General features: G+C 52.8%; 1 protein-coding gene across 3 annotated transcripts in view; it reads left to right on the forward strand.

Moving 5' to 3' along the window:
* The window catches only part of LRSAM1 (leucine rich repeat and sterile alpha motif containing 1), a 34486-nt gene that overhangs the window by 3483 nt on the left and 5781 nt on the right, over positions 1 to 25222 (forward strand). For all 3 annotated transcript variants that reach the window (XM_052647898.1, XM_052647897.1, XM_052647899.1), the window contains 16 exons: positions 1202 to 1279; positions 2314 to 2382; positions 3499 to 3583; positions 4555 to 4676; positions 5523 to 5613; positions 7912 to 8042; positions 11978 to 12007; positions 12296 to 12418; positions 12767 to 12906; positions 13958 to 14002; positions 16076 to 16146; positions 18671 to 18770; positions 20060 to 20147; positions 21136 to 21210; positions 22742 to 22822; positions 24213 to 24308. In XM_052647898.1, the coding sequence (XP_052503858.1) occupies positions 1202 to 1279; positions 2314 to 2382; positions 3499 to 3583; positions 4555 to 4676; positions 5523 to 5613; positions 7912 to 8042; positions 11978 to 12007; positions 12296 to 12418; positions 12767 to 12906; positions 13958 to 14002; positions 16076 to 16146; positions 18671 to 18770; positions 20060 to 20147; positions 21136 to 21210; positions 22742 to 22822; positions 24213 to 24308 (1425 nt within the window). The remainder of the gene's footprint in view (positions 1 to 1201; positions 1280 to 2313; positions 2383 to 3498; positions 3584 to 4554; positions 4677 to 5522; positions 5614 to 7911; positions 8043 to 11977; positions 12008 to 12295; positions 12419 to 12766; positions 12907 to 13957; positions 14003 to 16075; positions 16147 to 18670; positions 18771 to 20059; positions 20148 to 21135; positions 21211 to 22741; positions 22823 to 24212; positions 24309 to 25222) is intronic.

Consider the following 25222-nt stretch of genomic DNA (forward strand, 5'->3'; position numbering starts at 1 on the left):
GTGAGACGGATCTACATTTTCAGAAAAGTATTCATGGCATGTTTGCTTGTTTGAAATCAGGTGGGGATCCTGGCGTAGACATCCCTCTTCTCTCTGAATGGCACACTTTCCACCTGCAGCAGGCGTCCTCACAGGGGAGCAGGCCCTGGCATCAGGCAGCTCTGGCTGGGCCCCGCCTGAATTGGGCAACTTCCTTACACTCTTACATCTCAGTTTCTCCATCTGTGAAAGGAAGATATCCATCGTTCTCCACTCGCAGAGCTACTATGAGAATTAAATGAGTGACAGGAAGGTAGAGATAAAGACATAAATGGCCTGAGTAGAGTGCCTGCCACATAGTGGACACTGAATAACCACATTGTTATTAATAGTAAAAATCACACTCATTTCATTCTGGTCAATTAGGGAAGGTTAAGAGTGGACTGAATGATTTTTCAGAAAGGCATTGCAGCCCTGTATGCAGGTAGGTAACAGTATTCTAAATGAAGTGTCTAAGAGCAGGTAGGTAAAACGTGTTCTATGCCAACAGAGGAGTGAGCTTGACATTGGAAGTATCCATGTCAGGGCCAGCGCCTAACAAAAATAGTAGCATGTGACTCTGATTGAGCGTCTGATCATGTCCCAGCCCTGTACTGAGTGCTTTCTGTCTCTTAGCGTTAGCAGCCCTCAGAGGCAGGAATTTATCATTCTGTTTTCCACCAGGGGCTTCCCTGGTAGCTCAGTGCTAGAGAATCCACCTGCTAATGCGGGGTTCGGTCCATGGGTCAAGAAGGTCCCCTGGAGAAGGAAATGGCAACCCACCCCAATATTTTTTCCTGGAGAAGCCTGTGGACAGAAGAGCCTAGTGGGCTACAATCCATGGGGTCACAAAGAGGCAGACATGACTGAGAGACTAGACAACGACATTTCCCACAGATGCTGTTGAAGCTGAGGGACGTTAAGGTCGGGACAGCTGCACGGGGATCGCTTCTCGGGATGGAAGGAAGAATTAGACCTCTGAGGTCCCTTTCAGTCTTGAGATTCCAGAGTTTACGGTCATCTGGTTTTCCCGTGTTTGGAGACGTCGCTTGTGATGTCTACAGGAGAGAGCGCTGGGCCGGGCTGACCGCTGGTGCCCAGTGCCGCGCCAGCTGCCCCACCTCCAACCTCCCTCCCTGCAGCTCTCCTTCAGCCTAATATGCCGAAACTCTTTCCCATGCAGGTGTTGATCGTCCACACGAATCTGCTCACCTCCCTGCTCCCTAAATCCTGCAGCCTCCTGAGTCTCGCCACCATCAAGGTACTGGGGCCCTGCTCCCAGGGGGCAGCCAGCATGCCCCTCCCGTCACGTCTCGGCTGTCAGAGTTTATGCCAGACGTGCCTCACGTCATCGGGACTCTGGGCGTGATCAGCATGGTTTATCAGGTGCCTCCTCTGGGCCTGTGTGCGGTGAGGTTGCAGAGAACCAGCCGCAAGCCCCGCCCTCAGGGAGCTTACCCGCTAGGTGCAAAGGCAAACCGTAAACTCGTGGAAAGGCAAAGTGGCAGAGAACAGGGAGACCAATGGGCCCAGACAGGAAGCAAGAGGAAGCAAGTCAGTGTGTGGAAGCGCGGTGAGCTGAGTGACTCCCTCCTGACAGCTCCCCCAGGACAGAGGCTGGGACGTGGTCACAGTGGACGGGAGGCAGGACCCCCGGGCTGTTCCCCATAAACTTGAGCTGTGACCGAGGGTATGCATGTGGCAGTGTAGAGACTGGCAGCGGAGGCATCAAAGTGATTTTTATGGCTAATGCTGGTGTGTGGGGACTAGGGGTAGTTCTTCTCTTTATTGTTCTGGTCTAACACGCTTTATTTTTATAAGCGGGAGAAAGATAACATTAAAAAGCTTTCATATTCGTGTATATTTATATTTCATCTATATGTATTTTATATGTATACATATATATATCTCCTACCCCATTTTGCTCATTTCCGTTGTTAAAAATATTAGCAAATACAGTTAAGCATAAGGAAAAACATAATTTCACACTCTAGAGAACTGCTATCAATATTTTATTGCATATTTGGTAGTCTTTTACTATGCAAATATATATCTAGACCATGAGGAGTTTTCAACATGAATATGTACACATACTGGATAGAGAAGAATGAAATGGTATAATACTTACAAAAACAAAAGATGGAGTGGTCCTTTAGTTGGGGAGGAAGGGGTTGGTACTCTTGAACACCAGAGGCCCGGGGGCACCCCCACCACACCCTGTCTCCCTGGAGCCTGAAATTGCGGAGGCTTTCTCAGTCGGGGACTTCGGGTGTTCCACTTGTCTCGCTTCCGCAGGTTCTGGATCTTCATGATAACCAGCTGACAGCCCTTCCTGACGACATAGGCCAGCTGACGGCCCTGCAGGTACGGCTGCAGGAGACACAACCCACCTTTGACCCCCTAAGTAAGAAACTGCAGCCGCACAGACCCAGAATGTTCTGGTCATGCTCCAGCCAGGGCTTGGGTGCCGCTGGCTCCTCTGCCTTTACTATTGAGGTGCCCAGGGGTGGCGCCAGCCTTGCAGTCTGGGCTGTGGGCATCTCTCCACCGAATTTTTGGCATGCGCGTTGGGATTGCATCGTTAGCTCCCACAACTTTACAGAAAAAGAGTGCCCAGCGAGTCCACCATTTCCGAGTGGTGAATTCAGCTCTCCGGCTCAGTGTCTCGCTTCTGCTTCTTGTCAGCGGCAGCCCCTGCATTTATTGAGCGCCCGCTGCATGCCAGCACCAAGCTAAGCATTTCACTTGCGTCGTCAACCAATTGCTCACAGCCCCTCTGAACACGTCAGCATCATCCCCAGTTCACAGAGGAGGACGGCCCGTCCTTTTTTACACACGTGTGTTTGTATAACTGGTGCAGTCACTGTTCTGTAACTTTGGGATACCTGATAAGAATAACTTACAGCCATCCTTTGGTTCATCGAATACTCATCTGCCACATTGTTTTTAACGTGCGTGCCTTCCCATCGTATCTGTTTATTCTTAATGGTTACTTTATGTGTCATCCTGTCGGCCTCGCTCACCTCACGGTGCCACCAGTCAGCCCCACTCACCTCACGGTGCCACCAGTCAGCCCAGGTTTCAATCCCACTCCACCAGCTGCTGGCTCCACAGCCTCAGGCAGGTCCCATTGCCTGGATGCAGCTCAGCTTCCTTCTGTTCACTCTGGGATAACAAAGCTTCATCACGTGCCCCCTCACCTGGATCCCCTTATTATCAGGTGTTTGTGGTCAGTATAAATGGTACAGCCTCAGCAAGAACCAGGTGCAAAGTCTAGCATTGCCTTTGGACACAGGACTTCACCACTCCGAGCCTCAGTTTTCTCATCTCTCAGATGGGATCGTGACAGTTGGTGTCTTCCTCACAGGGCTGTCGGGAGATAAGATGTGGGTGTGGTGCCCGGATGATGCCTGGCCGGAAGCAGGGTAGGCGTTATTGTCTGCATGTGTGCCTTCTCTTGCCATTCTCCCTCTCTCTCAGGTCTTGAACGTGGAAAGGAATCAACTGACCTGTCTCCCACGTTCCATTGGGAACCTGATCCAGCTCCAGACCCTCAATGTGAAAGGTAGGGGGCCAGGAAGCCCTGTCCACATGACCCTCGGTCTACTCTGAGCTGGCCCAGCTAGTGTCCCAGGGTGCCTGTCCTGGGACCCATTGAGCAGGAGAGCAGCCAGCCCCCAGGCGTCACTCAAACTGTCGGACCTCCTCTGCGGTCAGTGTGTCTCCATGGTAACTAGACAGAGCGTCTGGAGGGTTCCTGCAGCTCCTCCCGGCCGGGACCTTACAGGGAGGAGAGGTCTTACAGGGAGGTTCGTGCTTAGAACCATGGGCGATGGACGGTGAGAGTGTGGACTGACGGGGTGAGAGCCATTCTGAGTATCCCTTCCCACCCAGTGAGGAGCGCTTCCACACTCGGGGGTGCCACAAGTGTGTGTGAGAGAGGAAAGAGGTCTTATCCCCAATTTACAGATGAGGAAAACGAGGCTCAGGGAGCCGTGACTTGCTCAAGACCAGCCAGTGCAGTAGTGACCGAGCCGGAATTCTAACACGTGCCTCCCTGCGCCCCCAGCTCGCTCCTTTCTGCTTTTCCTTCAGTTCTTTCTGCACAGGGTGCCGTAGTTTACCCATTTGTAACATATAAATAATGATGATCATAATAGCACCCAGTTTACTAATCACTTACTGTGATGGGTACATCATGTGATAGGCCCTATGCTGAGCACCTTTTCATATGCATCATCTCTTTGAATCCCTCAGTATTCCTATAAGGCCAAATAGTGTGGGCACCCCCATTTTACTGATGTGGAAACTGGTCCAGGGAGGTCAAGTCAGTTTTCCAGAGTCTCTCAGCTCATAAGTGGTGGAGCAGGGACTTGAACCTGTGTCATTGAAACTCCACCGCTTTTCCTCATGGAGCCAGGGTATACCCCAGGCTCCGAGGGAGGCACCCACCTCCACCCAGTCCTGGCAGGTGTCAGGCCGGAAGCTCGTGAAGGGGCTGTGGGGTGCTGAACTGTGCCACTGGGACCCCTCCAGACAACAGGCTGAAGGAGCTGCCAGACACGCTGGGGGAGCTTCGGAGCCTGCGCACTCTGGACATCAGTGAGAATGAGATTCAGAGGCTGCCTCGGATGCTGGCGCACGTCCGAACCCTGGAGGTAGGTGGGCCGTGCTCTCGCCTGGGGGCCTGCCTGGCCTGCCTGCCGCTCCCCTCCCACATTCCTGGAGGCCTGCCCTGGTCACAGGATACGGGGGTCATGGAGATCTCAAGGTCCTCAGGGGCTCACAGAGAGAACAGTGTGAGTGATTGTAATTAGGTGACTTGCTGTCATAATAGGGGCAGCAAAGCATATTCCTAGTAGAGTGAAAAGCTCATGCTGAATCCTGATGGGTTCATTAAGACAGACACGGTGTCTGAGCCAGACCTTGAAAGAGGAGAAAGCCCTGGAGAAGTCAACAGGGGTCATGGGAGCGTTCCAGGTGGAGGCACAGTTGGGGAAAGGCAGGAGGCAGGAAAGCCCAGGACATGTTAAGGGAGGAGCAGGGGAGCTGATGTGGTTGGAAGCTGCAGTGGCTGGAGGGCACTGGCAGGGAGGGAGCCGCCTCAGCTCAGAGCTGCAGAAACCATGATCGTCAGAGCTGGGGGTGGAGGGCAGGGCGGTCCAGGGACACTGCGGTCCTAACAAAGCGCCCCAGGCTGGGGCCTTAAGACTTCTGCAGGCCGGAAGTCCAAGATCGAGGTCTTGGTGGGCTTGGTTCTTCTAAGGCCTCCCTCTCCTTGGCTTCTGGATGGCTGTCTTCTCCCTGTGTCCTCCCATCCTCCTCCTTGGAAGGCGTCTGAGTCCTGATTGCCTCATCTTTTACGGACACCAGTTCATGCTGGACTAGGGCCCAGACTGGTGACTTTGTTTTGAACTTGATTACCTCTTTAAAGATCTTATGTCTAGATTGTGTGGAGCGATGAAGTGAACGACAGATAAAGAGGGGTCTCCTTGTGTCTGCAGACCCTGAGCCTCGATGCGTTGTCCATGGTCTACCCCCCGCAGGAGGTGTGCGGCGCTGGCACTGAGGCCATTCAGCAGTTCCTCTGCAAAGGTAAAGCCAGGCAGCCCGCCTCCTTTGCTGAGCGAGCACAGACCATGGCCCCTGGGGCTGCTCTGTGCCAGCGAGGCAGCTGAGGGTCCCTGCCTGCCCAGAGCTCTGCAGATCTGGCAGGAGAAACAGGGAAAGATGACTGTCACGTGAGGAAGTATGATGGCTCAGATGGTAAAGAATCCGCCTGCAGTGTGGGAGACCTGGGTTGGATCCCTGGGTTGGAAGATCCCCTGGAGGAGGGCATGGCAACCCACTCCAGTGTTCTTGCCTGGAGAACCCCATGGGCAAAGGAGCCTGGCGGGCTGCAGTCCGTGGGGTCACACAGAGTCAGACACGACTGAGCAATTAAGCACAGCACAGCAGGTATAAACGTGTATGTAAAATTTTTGGTTTTGCTGTCTTAAAAACATTGAAAACACCCACAGAAGATGTTGCACCAGGTGATCCTATGCCCTACCTTTCTCACTTAAGAATAGGTCCCGGGCCTTTCCTGTCCCGTGACGTGTGGCTCTGTTGTAAACTGCTGCAGAGTATTCCTAGTGGAACCACTGGAAGTTATTTCCCATTTGCTCCTGGAACGAACGCTGTAGCCCACACTTGTCTGGCTTGTTGGGAGCATCCCCTGTAGGGAAGCAGGGTTGGTAGGTGGACAGGGACAGCACTCTGTATTGCCTCTGAAGAGGCTCCATCGGTTTACATTCCATGAGGAGTATCTGAGAGGATTCTTCTTCCCCACAGCCTCGCTAACAATTGGTGAGATCTTTAAAAGTCTTCTAATCTGATGGATTATTAAAAAGCAAAGACATTACTTTGCTGACAAAGGTCCCTCTAGTCATAGCTGTGGTTTTTCCAGTGGTCATGTATGGATGTGAGAGTTGGACTATAAAGAAAGCTTGAGCACCGAAGAACTGATGCTTTTGAACTGTGGTGTTGGAGAAGACTCTTGAGAGTCCAACCAGTCCATCCTAAAGGAAACATCAGTCCTGAATGTTCATTGGAAGGACTGATGCTGAAGCTGAAGCTCCGATACTTTGGCCACCTGATGTGAAGAACTGACTCATTGGAAAAGACCCTGATGCTGGGAAAGACTGAAGGCGGGAGGAGAAGGGGACGACAGAGGATGAGATGGTTGGATGGCATCACTGACTCAATGGATGTGAGTTTGAACAAGCTCCAGGAGTTGGTGATGGACAGGGAAGCCTGACGTGCTGCAGTCCATGGGGTCGCAAAAAGTCGGACACAACTAAGCGATTGAACTGAACTGACCTGAACCTGATGGGTAAACAAGAGGAAGAGGGTGACAGAGGATGAGACGGTTGGATGGCATCACTGACTCAGTGGACATGAGTTTGCGCAAGCCCCGGGCAACGGTGAAGGAGAGGGAAGCCTGGTGTGCTGCAGTCCATGGGGTCACAAAGAGCTGGACACGACTTAGTGACTGAACAACAACATTATTATTTTAATGTCATTTCCTTGAATATTAGAATACTTTTTCACATGTTTACTGTCCACTTTTAGTATTTCTTGTGAATTGCCTATTTATATCCTTTGGTAGGGGAAAAAGGATGACCTTGACTACATTAAAATCTAACCTTTACCTCAAAAGGATACTATCATCAAGGTTAAAAAAGACAGGCTCCCTGGGTGGTGCTAATGGTAAAGAATCTGCCTGCCGATGCAGGAGATGCAAGAGACCCTGGTTTGATCCTTGACTTGAGAAGATGCCCCAGAGGCGTAAATGGCAACCGCCTCCAGTATTCTTGCCTGGGAAAATCCCATGGACAGAGGAGTCTGGCGGGCTACAGTCCATGGGGTTGCAAAGAGTCAGACATGACTGAGCACACACACAGCAAAATGAAAAAGTTGAAAAGATAAGTTACCGCCTGGAAGAAGACAGCTGCAACATATGTTATAGACCCAAGGTTATTAACCATCATATATAAAGAGCACTTATAAATCAGCAAGAATAAGGCTAAATGGGGAAAGTGTATGAATCTTTTCAAATATACAGGAGGCAGCTACCCAGGAAATTGTGGATAAAGCTGGGTCTTGAACCCAGGCTTCTCTATGAAGCTCAGGCATTTTTCATCTCATTCTCATGTGGATGGTAAAGAGGCAAGGGGCGGGAAGATTTATTCACTCAGCTGATGCTTTATTGAGTGCTTGCCACATTTAAGGCCCAGGCGTTAGGCCTCTAAGCAGTGGCAGGAGGGCCAGCATCGGAGGGGAGCAGTGGACTGCTCTGGGTTGCAAGGCGGTCTCCTTCCCTCCTGGTCAGCCTGTGTCCATCTCTCGCAGAGTCAGGGCTGGAGTACTACCCCCCTTCTCAATACCTGCTGCCGGTCCTGGAGCAGGATGGGGCTGAGAACTCCCTGGACAGCCCCGACGGGCCCACGGACAGACTCTGCAGGGAGGAGGAGGAGTGGCAGGTAAGGCGCACCGCCTGCTGGCGTGTGGGGTGGGCAGCGGGAGGGCGAGAGTCGGGGTGTGTGTGCAAGGGCTGTGCACACGCAGGGGCATTCAGAGCTTTGGCCCCCAGATTCCTCCATCAAACTAGAATTTACCTCCCTTCAAACAGACATGCGGGGGGTTCCCTGGTGGTCTTGTTGTTTAGTCGCTAAGTCATGTCCGACTCTTTGCAACTCCATGGACTGTGTAGCCCACCAGGCTCCTCTGCCCATGGGATTTTTCAGGCAAGAATACTGGAGTGGGTTGCCATTTCCTTCTCCAAGGGATCTTCTCGACCCAGGGATCAAACCCTTGTCTCCTGCTTTGGCAGGCGGATTCTTTCTTTTCTCTGGTGGCCTCATGGGTAGGATTTCGGGCTTTCAGTACCAAGACCCAGGTTCCATCCCTGGTTGGGGAGCTGAGATCGCAGAAGCTGAGTGACTCAGCCAAGCAGATACGTGTAGAAGTTTTCACAAGGCCTCCTAGGCACACTAGCTCATTTGCCACTAGCTAGCTTTGCCACATTTAAGGCCCAGGCGTTAGGCCTCTGAGCAGTGGAAGGAGGGCCAGCATCGGAGGGGGGCAGTGGACTGCTCTGGGTCCTCACCGCACTAGCTCACCAGCACCAGCTTCATCCTACTCCTCTCTGTCCCTGAATGTCTAGGGTGTTTGAATAGGGGGTTCCCGCTGCTGGATTCTCCTCTCCCGTTTGCTCCAGTCTCATCCGTCCGTTCCCAGCTGAAACATCACATTTTCTGAGAAGCTTTCCACAACGCAGCAGCCTAGGTCAGATCTATGGAAGTTCTCAGAGCGCCCTGTGCATTTCCTGGGAGAACCTGTGTTGCTGAACTTGGGTTCAGCTGCTCATGGCTCAAGAATCCAACACTGAAAGACAAGTGTTGGCTGAAAGGAAGGATAGCTTTACTGGGGAAGCTAGTTATCCTGGGGGAGAAGCTGGATGCACGTCCCCAGGAACCAACTTCCCACTATGGGTCAGGGGGCAAAGGGTTCTTAAAGCGGGGGTTTCAGGGGTGTGGAGGCAGAGGAGGGGGCCGCGTGCGGAGCATCATCTTGAAGTCGGTCGTCCGGCTGCCTGATCAGCAGCATCCTGATCGTTTTGGGTACAGTTCATCTGTAACTCCAGAGTCGGTTTGTTCCGTTTCTTTGAGGCCGGTTCTGGGAATTGCGTGAGATGGAGCAGTTTATGTCATGGCTGCAGACTGGGCATCGTGTAGCTCATTTCTTCCACCTGGTGGGGGTTTCAGTATCTGCAAAACAGCTGAGTAATACAACTCAGAACATTATCTGTAGCCTTTGAGGAGGAGCTAAGGGTTCTTGCCTTTGTTTAATGGCTAAACAGTTATTTTTGTCTTGCTTGACTATTTTGCTTCTGTGTTTTCTCATTTCTCTTAAGTTACTTCTTTGGCTAAAATCTCTACAGACAAGAGGCAGGTGGAGGACACTGTGAAGGAGGAGGGGATCTGTCCTGGGAAGGCCCCACAGAGCCCTGCTCTGTTACAACCACAGCTCTAATTACATGAAGAATTACTCAGGAAAGAGTTTGCTTCCTGTCTGTCTCCCTGCTTGATGGAGCTTGAGGAGAGTGGACCCCTGGGTCCCTGGGGGAGACCTAGAGTAGGTCAGGGCTCCAGGAGGAAGCTCAGCAAGGGTTGCCCACAGTAATCAGGGTGCCTCTGACGGTGAGGCCAGACAGAAACCGCCTCTGTGCCCCACCCACCTACCCATATGCTCCTCCATACTGCTGCTAAGTCGCTTCAGCCGTGTCCGACTCTGTGCGACCCCATAGACGGCAGCCCACCAGGCTCCCCCGTCCCTGGGATTCTCCAGGCAAGAATACTGGAGTGGGTTGCCATTTCCTTCTCCAATGCATGAAAGTAAAAAGTGAAAGTGAAGTTGCTCAGTCGTGTCCGACTCTTAGCGATCCCATGGACTGCAGCCCACCAGGCTCCTCCATCCATGGGATTTTCCAGGCAAGAGTATGGAGTGGGGTGCCATTGCCTTCTCTGATGCTCCTCCATGGGAGCCCACAAATTGAGGTTGGGAGGGGGCACCAACTGTAGCCAGCTAGGCTTCACATCTGATTGTGGTGATGGTCACATGACTATATGCAGTTGTCAAAACTCAGACCTGTACACGTCTTTAAAAAGATACATTTTACAGTGCATAAATTATACCTCCATTAAAAACTATGTTTATATATGGAAACACATACAAACGTATATATTTTTTCTAAAGGCACAAACTGTAGGTAGGTAGATGCATGGACTTAGGTCTGATAATGATATTTACATGGGAGCAGGGCTAGGAAAGAAACCCAAGTAAGATGGTAGGTGTTGCAAGAGTGCATCCGAGGGCAGACACACTGCAACCATGATCACAGAAAACTAGTCAATCTGATCACACTAGGACCACAGCCTTGTCTAACTCAGTGAAACTAAGCCATGCCCTGTGGGGCCACCCAAGATGGGCGGGTCATGGTGGAGAGGTCTGACAGAATGTGGTCCGCTGGAGAAGGGAATGGCAAACCACTTCAGTATTCTTGCCTTGAGAACCCTATGAACAGTATGAAAAGGCAAAATGATAGGACAGGTGCCCAATATGCTACTGGAGACTCATTGGAAAAGACTCTGATGCTGGGAGGGATTGGGGGCAGGAGGAAAAGGGGACGACAGAGGATGAGATGGCTGGATGGCATCACCGACTCGATGGATGTGAGTTTGAGTGAACTCCGGCAGATGGTGATGGACAGGGAGGCCTGGCGTGCTGCGATTCATGGGGTCGCAAAGAGGCGGACACGACTGAGCGACTGAACTGAGGGCTAGGGACGGTGGGAGGGGATAAGGATTAGGCCTGGGAGTGGTCAATGGATACTTTTATATGCCTTGCTTAGTTTTTTACAAGGAGAATATAATCAGGTATTATCTGTATAACTAAAGATAAGCTTAAATTTTACTCCTACCTCAGCATAGGGAAAATCTTATTTCTTTATAGGATGCTGCTTTTACAGCTCCAACACTTGATCCTGATCTCAGAACCAGATAACTAAATAGAAAGGCTGGTTGGTTAAAAAAAAAAAAGTGTGTGTGTGAGCGCGCATGCGTGTGCTGATGTTGGACTACAAAAGTAATTCCTGCTCCTTGTTATAAATCTAAACAATACAGAAATATATGGAGTGAGCATCTCCCCTCCTACCCTGCAGTCCCAGCCCTTGGAGGCGGTCACCATGAACCGATGAATGACTCTTCTTCGTGGCTTTTGTCTCAGCCACCCCAGAGCTGGGAGTTGAGTTTTGGTGGTGGTGCTTTTACAAGAGAGGAATTGTGCTGTACAGACAGTGAAAGATGGCAGACATCCTTCAGTAGCTGCGCCCACATGCCCCATCGTTCGACAGCTGTGTAATAATCCACTGTGTGGGTAAACCGCGACTTAGCAATTGCATCCTGATGGGCATTTGAGTTATTTCCAGTGTTTTCACTCTTTTGAACAATTCTGCAGGGAACTTGCACACACACCTTGGTGCATTTGTAGTTGTTTTGGAGGCTGGAGCTGGTAGCTTGCAGGTGTGCTGTGCAGACATACCAGGGATCAGACACCCATTTCTTGGTCTCTTTTTTTGAACACCCATATCTTCTCTGAGCTGCATCACCAGAACTTAAGACTTCAAGCTCTTAAGCCAAGCCCCGTAGTTCTCAACCCTAGTGTCCATCAGAACCATCCAGAACCCTTTATCAAACAGCCAGCCCCTTCATCCCCCACCCCCTACCCAGCCCTCCAAGGCAGTCCCTCTGGATGGACCTGCAAATCTGAGGGCTGTCAGGCTGCCTGGGGATTCTGGGCCAGTGAGAACCCCTGCTGCCCACCGTCTCTTAACCACTGTCTTTTTTTTGCCTCCCAGAATAGGTTCTCAGACTATGAGAAGAGAAAGGTAAGAAAAGTCTTCTGTCCTCTGCCACTTTTCTTCTCATTAAACATCTCAACTGTTATATTTGAGGAGACAAGCTCTTCCAACCTCTTAAGTCGGAGGGGGAAGCAACGGTTGCCCCTTACATATATCACCTCCCCACAGTCTACCCAGCCTTGGTGGTTGGGAGGATGTCCCCACTTTACAGATGAGAAGACTGAGGCTTGGAGAGATTGAGCCCATCCCCTGCAGCTGTCACATCCTAACCCCCTAAAGCCTGTGCCAGCATCACCAGGGTCTCCGTTCTTGCAGGAACAGAAGATGCTGGAGAAACTCGAGTTCGAACGGCGCCTGGAGCTCGGGCAGCGAGAACACGCCCAGCTCCTCCAGCAGAGCAACAGCCAGAAGGATGAGATCCTTCAGACGGTCAAGGAGGTTCGTGAGCGGCTAAGTGGGGTCAGGCCTGTCTGCTCCCTCTGCCGGGGGCCTCCTAACTCAGGCTGTGGTTCCTCTGGTGTGGGAAGGCAGTGGGGGTGACCTCTCTCAGGCCCACCCGCCAGGACGCAGGGTTGGGGAGGAGTCATCCATACAGGTCAGCTAGCCCAGGCTCTTCCCGTACGTGGATACCCCGAGGCCTAGCAAGGGGAGGACTTGGCCCAAAGTCAACACAGATGGCAAGACAGAGGAAACCTGGTCTCCTCGTCTCGGGCCTGGGCCCCTGGCTGCTCTGCGGTTCCTGAAGGGGTCCCAGCAGACCCCAGACCTCTGCTTGTCCTGCCGCAGGAGCAGTCCCGGCTGGAGCAGGGCCTGAGTGAGCGCCAGCGCTTCCTGGATGCAGAGCGTCAGCGGCTGCAGGAGCAGCTGAAGCAGACAGAGCAGGACATCTCCACCCGGATCCAGAAGCTCCTGCAGGAGAACCAGAGGTCAGGCTCCCATCTCCCCGGTCCCCAGACCCAGAGACCTCCCTCAACGCGATGCCCACGTGGGGCTCAGTCTCTCCCTCACCGTCTCTGATTCTACCCAAGGTCTCGGTGCTGCGTTTGGCACTGACTTTAAGAGAATCTGGTTTCCCCGATGACTCAGCGGGTAAAAAATCCACCTGCAGTGCAGGAGACACGGGAGACGCGCTTTGATCCCTGGGTTGGGAAGATCCCCTGGAGGAGGAGATGGTAACCCACTCCCGTATTCTTGCCTGGAGAATCCCATAGACAGTGGAGCCTGATGGGCTACAGTCCATGGGTCGCAAACAGTCAGACAGGACTGAGCAAGTATCGCACTTAGAAGAATCTGATCCAGGGATGACCAGGTTTGCCTCTTGGGGATGCTACTGATTGGATCTTTGCCTCCCAAGTTTCCCATCTGTAAAGTAAGTGGGTTTAACAAGTTAAAATCACATCCTGCTCTAATATTTTGGCTCTCCAGTCACCTGTCACTCTGAGGTCAGCCATTCGCCTTAACAGATCTAGTCCAAGGCTAGAGCCACAGGGAGCAAGTTCCGATGGGAGAAAGCAGGTTGGGTAGAAGTCTCAAGAAGCCTGAGAAAGTTTAACTGGGGGCCTCCTGGGGAAAGATTCCGGAAGCAGGCTCTGCCACACCCTCTGCTGCCTCCAGCCTTCTGTTCACTGTCCTCCGGGTCCTCCCCCCTCACCTGCAGTTGAGTGCCAGCGGGAGCCGGCTCGCCTGCCACGCGCAGTGTGCCCACCCCCGGGGGCACCCAGGAAACTGCCCTCTGCTGGCTGCTTCTCACATGTGAAGCACTTTATGTCTGTTTTCTTGTTCACACTTTACCAATACTCCATAAAGCTTTAAAAAAATTATTCTTCCCATTTCACAGATGAGGAGCTGGGATTTGGAGTGGTTGAGGAATTGGCCTGAGAACACAGCCCTAAAGGCCCAGTTCCTAAGCCCCCTTCAGCGGTTCTGTTGGAAACAGACCCAACAATGACTGCCGGCTTTTCATGGTTTCCTTCACAGGCAGAAGAAAAGTTCCGAGATTCTGAAGTCTCTGGAAAACGAAAGGTCAGTGTTCTGCTCTAGCACGTTCTCTATGACTGCCTGTCTTCCTGTGGGTGAGCAGACCTGGGGAGAGAAGGGCTTGTGATTCTCGAGGATTATGTCAGAAAGATTTCCTAGAGTTTTGAGGGGATTCAGGCTTCCCTGGTGGCCCAGATGGTAAAGACTCTGCCTGCAATGCAGGAGACCCACAAGTTCAATCCCTGGTTCAGGAAGATCCCCTGGAGAAGGGAATGGCAACTTCCTTCAGTATTCTTGCCTGGAGAATCCCATGAACAGAGGAGCCTGAGGGGCTACAGTCCATGGGGTCACAAAGAGTCGGCCCAGCTGGCAACTAACACTTTTACTCTATCATGAGGAGATTCACCCCCTTACAGAGTTTTTAATTAAAAAGAATCGCTGCCTTCAAGTTTGTTAAAACATACCGTCCTGAGAAAAGTTCAGACACGAATAAGAATGTATGTATATTAATGTCCAATTGTATTTCTAGTGTAAATAGTTAGAAAAGAAATTTCTGGAAAGAAAAATTTGTTTACATGAATTATGTACAGAGGAGTAATCTGTAAGCGTTAAACGTCTTAGAGAAGAATATTCCTTGTTAAGGAAAGCACTATATTGCTCGGTGGAAAAGTGGCATCTACAGTGTATCACTTCTTAAAGACAACTTACTTGTATCTCTGCTCAGAAAGTAGAAGGACCCACCCCAGATGTTTCCACTGAACCTCTTTGAGTGGTGGGAATTGGAGGTGGTGATCTTTGTCTCATTCCCTTTGGGTTTTCTGCACTTTGCAAGTTGGCTGTGTTAAGGTGCCCACTTTAGTCATCAGAAAAGGTGATAGGTGGGGTGGCCTCACTCCCTACTCCCTGGGGTGTTTGGGTGAGTCCTTCCTGGTCCTCAGGGACCCCAGAGTGTCAGTGTGAACCTGGCTGCTGTGCTTGGGGAGCTTCCCCTCCCACAGGCCCAGCCTTCCTGGCTCCTGGCTGCCTGGGCAGGCCTCCTGCAGGGGGGCTCGTGTGGAGTTGCGGCCCCACCACCCTGCCCGCTTCGGCTGGGGGCTGTGGCAGCTGGGGGTGGTCAAGGCCGAGCTGAGCTGTGGCTGGCAGCATTGACTATTCAGTACACTGAGCCGGTGCCCCCTGGGCTGGGCCTGGGCTCCAGGGGTGCAGCAGGGGTGGTCTTCCCTTGAGCAGCCTGTGGGCCTGGGCTGAGTGCTCAGGTGATTCGTGTTGCTTCTGGTGAAGTCAGACCCTGCAAGAAACGTAAAGGAGGTTGTCCGCCTCCCAACCACTGTGCCAGTGTGGTGTGCGTGGGGGAGGTGGGGAATAGTGTGCACACAAGCAACGTGCGCGCGCGCGCACACACACACGTGCAGTTACTTTTTAATTTTCACTTCACTGATGTATTTCCATGCCAAAAACCTCATTATTTGTAATAACTATAGCTTTATAATTATATCGTAATTTATTGTAATTAGCCCTCTGAACATTTAAGTGGCTTCCAGTGTTTTGTAACTACAAACAATATGACCGTAAACGTCTTCTAGATATACCCTTAGGCACTTGGGTGAACGTTTTAGAAGGAAATATTGGAAGAACACTTAGCTAGGTATTGCCAGACTGCCTTCCAAAACACGTTTGACTGTTCACGTCCCTCAACAGCATGAAGTACCCATTTCTCCACCTTCATGGTCATTGCCAGCGGTTATCTAGTTTTCTTAAGCTCGACCAACCCAACATGTGAAAAGAAAGTTTTACTTTTTTCATCACTAGCAGTATTAAGAATCTTTCCATTTTTCCTTTTTTTTTTTTTTTTTTTAGGTCACTTTAAGCATCAGTGAATTGGCTGTTTGCATCCTTGGCCTGTTTTCCTAAGGGAATTTTCATCTTTTTATGCCACAAGCTCTTAACTGTAAAAGTTAACAGGGCCCCAGGGGAGGTGCATAATGCCACGGGCATATCAGAGGGCACGTCCAGCTTGATACATAAGGGAGGACTTCTTGAAGGAGGTGGTGGTCATCTGGCAAGATTTCCTGTTGGAAATGTTACGTTTGCTCAACACGTGGATCACTTTCTCTCTAGAATAAGAATGGAACAGTTGATGTCCATAACGCAGGAGGAGACGGAGAACCTGCGGCGCCGTGAGATCGCCTGTGAGTCCTTGGGGTAGGGCGGGGTCCTGGGAGCAGAGGGGACCGCTGTCCCATCCCCCTGTTGGTCACCTTTAGGGGGCGCTGGGGGGTTGCCCCTCAAGACAGTCCAGATCTTGTCGTGGCATGGGCTCTAGGGTCAGGCTAGACTTGGATTAAAAAATCCCAGCTCAGGCACATAGCCATATGACTTAAGGGACATTACTGATCCCTGACTTTTCCGAGCCTCAGTTTTCATATCTGTAAAATGGGGAAGAAGGTAATAATCTTCCTTGTCAGGTCATTACGAGGGTCCGATAAGATCATGCTGGCGCAGAGCGAGCATTTCGTAAACGATGGCTGTCAGGGCTGCTCTCCTTGAGAGCTGCGGCGGCCCCTCTCGTGGTCCTAGGAGCTTGCCTTCCTGCTGCTCCCCGAGGGGTCCCAGGGTGTTTCACTGTCCACACAAACAAGGGCAGTGGGTGCCACGCAGTTCTTCAGAGCCTGAGTGATAAGATGGGATGTTCTGTGCACCCTCAGCCCAGGTTCATCGTGTGCCCAGCGGTGGACTGGCACGTCCTGTACACCGTCTCATCCCACTCCTGCCGCGTCAGATCGTTAATTTCCCAATTTGAAGGTCACGGTTGTCCACCGTTTATAGAGAAGCATTGTGTTTGTATTGCCAGATGGATGTTTATCAAATAGCTGGTTGGAAATAGGCTTAGTGTTAGGGGGCTTTTGTTTTCACCTTTTCAAATTTCCCTATTGCTTAGCTTTAAAAAAAAAAAGCATGTGTTATTTTTATAACTGAAAAAGGTCAACAAAAGTAATGAAAAGGCAATAACCTAGAGTGGTGGAGGGCATATGGTGTCAGGCTGTCCTGTGTGCTGCCAGAGGGAGTGTGAATCGGCTGGATCTTTCTGGCGGGCTAAAAGGACAACTCGTGTATATATTATTCATGACCTTGAACCAGTGCACTTCTAAGAGTTATTCTAGGAAGTGATCAAATAGTGAGATGTGCACAAAGATGTCTGAGCAGGGATATTTGTAGAAGTACCATTTGATAATCACAAGAAGACTTTGGATGCGCTGAAACAGAGGATTATCTTAAAACTTCAGTCATCCATGGTCTTTCCTTGTGGCTCAGCTGGGAAAGAATTCACCTGCTATGTGGGAGACCTGGGTTTGATCCCTAGGTTCAGAAGATCCCCTGGAGAAGGGAAAGGCTACCCACGCCAGTATTCCGGCCTGGAGAATTCCAGGGACTGTATAGTCCATGGGGTCACAAAATGTTGCACACGCCTGAGCGACTTTCACTTTCACTTTTTCATCGTCCACGCACCATAGTGCTCCGTTGGTGCTATTAACATGGCTGTGTTGATATAGGGATCCATTCATGAAAGGTGAGAAAGGAGGTATATTTAATGTGGTAAGCGTTTTAATTTTCTTGTGTTATGGTGAAATATACAAAGCATAAAACTTACCCTTGTTACCACTCGTAAATGAACAGTTCTGTGGCATTAATAGCTCTGATGGTGCACTATTCACCGTCACCCCCATCAGAACCTTTTCATCATCCCAAAGGGAAACTGTTCACCTACTAAATAGGAACTCCCCTTCCCCTTCCCCAGACCCCGTAGCGCCACCACTCTACTTTCAGTCTGCCTTCTGTCTCCGAGTTTGACTGCTCTTGGGACCACGTGTAAGTGGAATCATACAGTGTGTGTCCTTTCCTGATTAGTTTCTTTCAGATAACGCCCTCACAGTTCATCCGTGTTGTAGCTTCTGTCAGAATTTCCTTCCTTTTTAAGACTGAAATATTACAATGTATGGATAGACCACATTTTAAAAAATGTTATTTATGGCCGTGCTGGGTCTTCGTTGCCGCGAGGGCATCTTTCTGGTTGTGGCGAGTGAGGGCCACTCTCGAGGAGCGGCGCGCGGGCCTCTCACTGCGGTGGCCTCTCTCGTTGCCGAGCACGGGCCCTAGGTGTTGCAGGCTCAGTAACTGTGGCACACGGGCTTAGTTGCTTATGGCGTGTGGCCTCCTCCTGGATCGAGCCTGTGTCCCCCGCGCTGGCAGGTGCTTTCCTTCCCGCTGGACCGCCAGGGAAGTCCCTAGACTGCGTTTTGTTTATTCATTCATCCATCAGTGGGCACTTGGGCTGTTTCCACCTGTTTTTTGCCTGTTGTGATCCATGTTGCTATGAACATGGGTATACAAATATTCAGGTCCCTGCTTTTAATTCTTTCATTTAAATTTTTGTAAATCCATCAATATACATTAAAAATTCTTCAGTAGAAGATATATCAAAATAATATTTCTGGGTGACAAGACTGTAGGAGATTGTGTGTGTATTCAGTCTCTTGTAACTCATCAGCCTTTTAAGCTGGAGTTACTTCTATAATTAAAAAAAAAAGATTTTTTTTCCCAAGGGTGACTGTCAGGTGGGTGGCCAGGTGACCCCATAGGCCACCAGGAGCGGCTGCTCAGCCCTGCACCGCCCCCCGCCCCCCCGCGCCCTCCACCCCCAACGTGTTTCTTCAGCCGCCATGCAGCAGATGCTGACCGAAAGCTGTAAGAGCCGGCTCATCCAGATGGCCTACGAGTCTCAGAGGCAGAACTTGGTCCAGCAGGCCTGCTCCAGGTAAGATAAGGAAGGGGCTTCCTGCGTGAGGAAGTTGGGGGAGCTGGCTCAGAGCTACGGAGTGAGCATTGGCACAGGAATCCCCTGCCATGCGTGGGCCACCCCACCCCGGGCAAGGTCCTCAGGAGTGAGTGACTGCTGGTCTTTGTGGCTTTTCTCGCTGGGCCCTAAGGAAGCACCACCAGCCGGTGGCAGAGCTTAGGATTTGACCCAGACAGAGTGCTCTAAACTGTGGCGACTCGGTCTCCCAGGTCACAGGTCAGGAGTGGGGTGCACTCAAGGGTGTGTGGTGAGGGGGTTGTCTCACGCTGACAGCCACTCTGGGCCTGGCCCTCCAAGTTCACCCCAGCACTGTTTTTGTGTCTGGAGGAGCTGCAGTGCCCAGCAGGTGAGCAAAGTGCCTTTGAGGCTCAGGAGCCCCAGACAGGGACAGGCCAGCAGCTCTGACCGCTCTTGTGTCTCTCCTCCCCCTGGGCACCTGGAGCATGCCAGCCTCTGCGTTCCTGCAGAGACAGGGGTTCTCCTGCCTTCTAGGCGATGTGACTTTGTTTTTAGGAGCATGGGCACTTGGGGCAGACTGATGTGGATTCATATTCCGCTTCTGTTTCTTAACTGTGATGTCTTGGGCAAGTTATTTTCCTTCTCTCAGCCTTGGTTTTCTTATCACTAAAAATGGGGATAAATGACAGTAGCTATTCCTAGAGTTACTGGAGGACTTGATGGACCTTAGTGATCATGTCAGCACATGAGGATGCAATAGATAGCAGCTGTTAGCATGACACAAACTCAAAACAAAGCTTGTACCTAAATAATGGGCATATTAAAATGGTAGGGTTTGGATTTTTGTGCCACTAGACTTGTTCTACGGGGATGAGGGCAGGTCCACGGCCAGGCTGAGAAACACTGGGGTGGAGGGTGAGGTGTTAGTGCCAGGAAGGACAGCTTTCTCTCAGCTTGTGGGGCTAACCTGAGAGGTCGTGAGCTCCCTGTCAGTGGAAGATGGGTGGGCAGAGCCAGGCCACCACTTCAGGGGGGTGTCGTAGAGAGGATTCCCAGAGATCACCTCCCCAGCCCCAGAGACACAGACTCCGCCACCACCCTGCCAGGGCTGTGGGATTCAGACAAAACTCCCATGTCCACCCAGCCTAGGACGTGGCCCCCAGCGGGTGCTCCATAAGTCTTGCTGAATGAATAAATGGTTTATCTCCCATCTCCTCCAAGGTGCCTGGCACACAGTACGTGCTCAGGAAATGTTCAGAGAGTGAGTGAATTTGCTGTCTTTCCGGCAGCATGGCTGACATGGATGAGCGGTTCCAGCAGATTCTGTCGTGGCAACAGATGGACCAGAACAAAGCCATCAGCCAGATCCTGCAGGAGGTGAGCCCTTGCCCAGGGCACGGGGCGGGGGCACAGGGAGGGTGCAGGGAGCCGAGAGCAGGGCGGCTCAACTCCATGTGGAGGTGCTGTTCTGGAGAACATAAGAACCAGGATGCTCAGAGTTTAGAAATGCACAGACCATCAGGATGAGGGGCAGGGAGAGGGCTCTCTGGGTGGTGGTTTCCGCTTACTGAAGTCAGGAGAGCTGTCCTTCCCGGGCACCCCTCCCCGTGCTGTGTGGGGCTCCCTCATGAGGATCTGGTGGCAGTGCCCGCCCCCACCCCCCGTGCAGAGTCGGAACAAGCCCCTGACTTCTCCCTTCCAGTCCCGCCACCCTTTATCTGCTCTCCCTTGGGCTTAGGGGTCGCACAGCAGGTGCTACTGTGCGGACCAGCCCAGGAAATCCCCTTCTTGACTTCCTCCCTCCTCTGTCCAAATTGTTCAGGCCCCAGGTTTCCCCATGGACCCTGTCATAGTTCCCCCACCCTCTGGTCTCTTCTCTCCTTTCTCCCTCTGTGACGTCATCCTCCCATCACAGGCCCATCGCTCCCTTTCCTTCCTCCCCAACTCCGATCTCTCTCTTCTTCCCCCCACGACGCTGTGGGCTTAGTCCTTGCAAGATTGTCTGAGGAAAAGGCTGTATTTCTCAGAGAGGATGTCCGGCCTTGGGGTTAAGATGAGGCTCTGAGCTGGACAGACTTGCGTCCTAGTGCCAGCCAGCTCACTTTCCCAAACCTCACTCTCCTCATCTGTGAAATGGGGCAGTGAGGGCGCCTCCCCCCACCCCCTTCATTGGTCGTTCCACGTGCACCACAGGGAGAGCCCTGAGCACATGGCCGGCAGGTAATACGTGCTTAATAAGTATTATTTTTTTAAAAATTAAGCAAGTGAGCTGAAAAGTTGTCTAAGAAGGAAATAGGCGTAGGTTAGGGTGTCTTTGAGGCAGGTTGTGTTTGGGCCCCCTGAGCAGCCATGCTGTCTGTCACAGAGCGCCATGCAGAAGGCAGCCTTCGAGGCTCTCCAGGTGAAGAAGGACCTGATGCATCGGCAGATCCGGAAGCAGGTGAGCGCGGCCCTGCCCCCCAGACCGCCCTGTGGGCTTTCAGAGGCCAGTTAAGGTCTGAGTCCCGGCTCCTCCAGGCCAGGCTGGCAGGAAGTCTCTCCAGCACCTCCCTCCCCTCACAGAGCCTCACAGGGCATCACCTACTCGGGGCGTCACCTACTTGGGGTGTCTGGAGGTGCCTGGGACAGCACTGTGGATGCTGGCTGGTGGGACCTGTGCCTGCTGCTTGTCACGATGCCCAGGGCTGAGGGAGGGAGGCCCTGACCCCTGGGCAGCCCCACGCTGACCAACCCCAGGCAGGACCCCTCAGCCAGCTCGAACTGCAGCGTCCTGTGGCCCGGATGGAGGAGCTGGGACAGGTGACGCCCCACCTGGGTGGGTGGAGCCCGGGGCGTGCTCTTGCGTGGCCTCCGCTGCTGACCCCCAGGTGACCTTGGGCAAGCCCTCGCCCAGCAGGGCTGTGTCTGGCTCACTGCGCTCCCTGGGCAGGTGGTAGGGTGGCTGGAGGCAAGCGAGCTTTCAGGCTACTGGACGCATATCACGTTGTATTCAGCACACTTTCAATTTCACATTTTGCATGTTTTTTTTTTTCCTTCTTCTTTTTCTTCTTTTCTATTTTGGCCAAAACCAACTTACCTTTTTATTTCCCCTTTAATTTCAACCCCACATTGCCGGACATGAATCTCATTCCTCTGACCAGGGGTTGGTGGGGTCATAGGGGCAAAGGTCACAGGTCATAGGCTCAGAGTAGAGAAGTCACTGGCTGTGGGGGTCTGACCCCCAGGACTAAAAGACCCCACTCACACCCTGGAGATATGTGGTGATCCCCTAGACATTCTCACTATGGGTGGTTCTGACCCACCAGGCCAGCTGTTCCCCTGGAGACCACAAGCAGGGACAACCTCAAGGAAAAGGCACACTCATTTACCCGCTGTGAGTCCTTGGGCAAGTTACTTAATATCTCTGAGCCTTGGTTTCCTTGTCTGTGAAATGGAGGCAATAATACCTCCAACGGCAGAGGAGAAGCGATGGAAAAGATGCGTAAAAAGTGCACAGCACAGTCCTAGCGTGTGCCGTCTCAATGAATGTCAGCGACTATATTATTGTTACTGTAATCCAGTTCCTTCCGCTCCCCTCCGCTCTCCTCTGTGGACAGCTGTCTAGAGGAAGCAAGAGAACTGGATGGCAAGAGGCTCTGAGAATTCCAGGTCTGTTCTTCACTCTGGCCCGCACCTTGAAGGAAGCCCCTTCGTCCCACGCACCTTGATGGGCACCCCCTCTGGGCTGGCCCTGTGCCCGGCTTTTGATCAGCAGTTCTGGCCAGGACAAGCACTCAGCCCCGTGAGCCAACAAATTCTGCTTAAAGCCCTGCTGATAAGGTTTACCAGGTTCTCAGCCCCCTTCATTCCAGAGCCTCCCCCTGCTCCCCCATAAAGGATTCTTAGGTCCGCTTGGCCATCCAGGAGCAGCGGCGCAGGACTGAGCCGTGGTTAATGTGAATTAAAAAACCCCTGTCTCATCTTCTGTTTAGATTAAGTTAATAGAAACTGAGTTATTGCAGCTGACACAGCTGGAGTTAAAGAGGAAATCCCTGGACACAGAGGCGCTGCAGGTATGTTTAGGGCTCCCCGGCCTGCCTGTCCCCCAACTCCACCCCCACTGATGAGACCTCCCGCTGGCGCCCCCACCCCTCTCAGCTGCCCTCCCGCAGACAAGGCGGTGATGCTGGAGGATGCCACGACCCCAGAAGGCTCATGCGGGCCCAGCGCAGGCCCAGGTTAGGGGTGGGTCAACCTGTTGCTAGGCAGGAAGGTCAGAGGAAGGAGGGTTTCATTGCCAAGGCTCACCAGGCTGCATCTCCATCTCCGTGTTGTCTTTGTTTTGGAGCCGGGTCGCTACTGAGCTCCCTGCCTCTCTCAAGCCATGCTTCTGGGGCACTGGTTCTCACAGCTAACACCCCGGAGGGGACAGCATTCTTGGTATCCCCAGGATGTTTGGAGGAAAGGAACCATGTCACTCCTGCAGGCAGCTCCTCTGATCTCTGGCCCTTGCTGTGTGCCCTGGGCCGGGAGGGGAAGCGGGGCGGAGGGATGGCCCTTTCCCTGTTCTGTGCCTCAGTCTCCCCAGGCATTCACAGAGGGGCTGGGTCCATGGTGTGAGAGGGCATGTGCCCTGTGCCCGGCTTTCAAGCAGAGCCTTCTGTCTGTCCCTGTCCCTGTGTCTGTCCTCAGTGGACAAGTTTTTGTTTATCCCATGGGCTTCTCACTGCGGAAGAGAGCTAGGGTCTGGAGTCCTGGTCACAGGTCTGCCACTGTGTGACCTTAGGTAGGTTGCCTCCCCTCCCCAGGCCTTCAGGTTGCCCCTGCATAAAATAGAGGAGTCTTCTAACCCAGCCTGTGTCATGGAGCCATCAGAGATCAGTGGGACAGGCCTCAGCCTTGCAGAGGTTAGGGGCGCTCAACCCCCAGCATAACCACCGTGCTTGGTGGGTGCCCATCTCCTGCCTGTTGGAGCTGTGGGGCTCCCATTTTTGGGGTCTCCATGGGATATTCCAAGAGGAAGAGAGGAGTGGAGCGTGGACACAGACGGGGCTCTCTGGGGTATGCCCGTTCCTCCATGCTGGCTGGCGTGGGCTCCTCAACCCTCTTGCCCTTTGCTTCTGCCCAGGTGCTCTGTGGTCAGTGAGCCCGAAGTCAGGGTCCCTGCCGCTTGTCATTTCCTTTGTTTGGCGTTTCTCATCACTGCACTGTCATTGGGCACTAGAGCCCACGCCTGGCCTTCCCCGCCCCCCAGGGAAGGGAGGAGCAGGCTGGGGAGAAGGGCACCTCCACTCTCTCCCCCGGTCCTCAGCCTGAGATCAGGGACAGAGCCTTGATGGGAGTCAGGCCTACCGCAGCCCCCAGCTGAGAACCAGTTGGAGGGGTGTCCTGCTGCCGCGCCACGGGGGCCTCGGGGCCGGGGAGCCGTGAGCTCCCAGCACTGGCCACGGCCTTCTGTCGCAGGAGATGATCTCGGAGCAGCGCTGGGCCCTGAGCTCACTGCTCCAGCAGCTGCTCAAGGAGAAGACACAGCGAGAAGAGGAGCTCCGGGAGATCCTGGTACGTGTGGCGTCCATGTCGTGCGCGGGGTTGCTTTCCCTCCGAGCCCACTGTTCTTAGAAACGCTTTGTTATCCTAGACATCCCCTGAGCTCCACCATGGGCCAGGCCCTGTGCCGGGAACAGATGACAGCAAGGCCAGTCTCTTCCCGAGCCCCGCACGAGCCCGGGTGGTATGTTTGTGCCGCTGGGCACAGACCACGTTAACATGTGCTATGCACGGCCAGCCTTGTCACGGCCAGGCTCCCGCCCACAGGGACCTTGGTGACTCGCTGTCCACTGCAGCAGGACGTGACCATCAGGGTCACAGGCTCCCGAAGAGAGGTGTGTCCACAGTCCAGAGAGGGCCAGGCCAGAAAAGGGGAGTCACTTAGCTAGGTCCAAGAGGGCCCGCCCAGGGAGCTGGGGGATGCCCAAGTTGCAGTCCCACGGCCCAGCGTGCAGCCGTGGTCCCGGCTGGGCGGCTTGGTGGCTCAGCACAGGCTCCAAGCTGGGTCTGAACCTGGCTCTGACTCGGGGCGGCCCTTGGCTCTTGGGCCGGCTGCTAATCACTCTGCCAGTCGCTCAGTCTCCTCACCTGTGACGTCGAGACTGCTTCACAGAGTTGTGAGAACTGAGTAAAACGGCATCTCCCAGCACACAGCAGACTGGCACCAAGCGCCCTGATGCTCTTGCTGTTGCTGTGTTTACTCCTCCGTCCCCAGTACCTAGAATCGTGCCTGAGTGACGGGGTGGAGGAATCAGTGTGAATAGCTAACTTCCTTGTGCATCTGTCTCTGTGCACATGTCCTGTGCGGACACCCCTCTCTCCTGTTCTCAGTGCTCCGGCTTTGTGGGTGAAGGTGGACGAAGTGCCCTCCGGAAGCTGAGTTACCCCTAGCATCCCAGTTCTCCCCCTGCTGGCACCCAGAGGAC

This window comes from Budorcas taxicolor, chromosome 11, assembly GCF_023091745.1.
Source record: "Budorcas taxicolor isolate Tak-1 chromosome 11, Takin1.1, whole genome shotgun sequence".
NCBI classification, from domain to species: Eukaryota; Metazoa; Chordata; class Mammalia; order Artiodactyla; family Bovidae; genus Budorcas; species Budorcas taxicolor.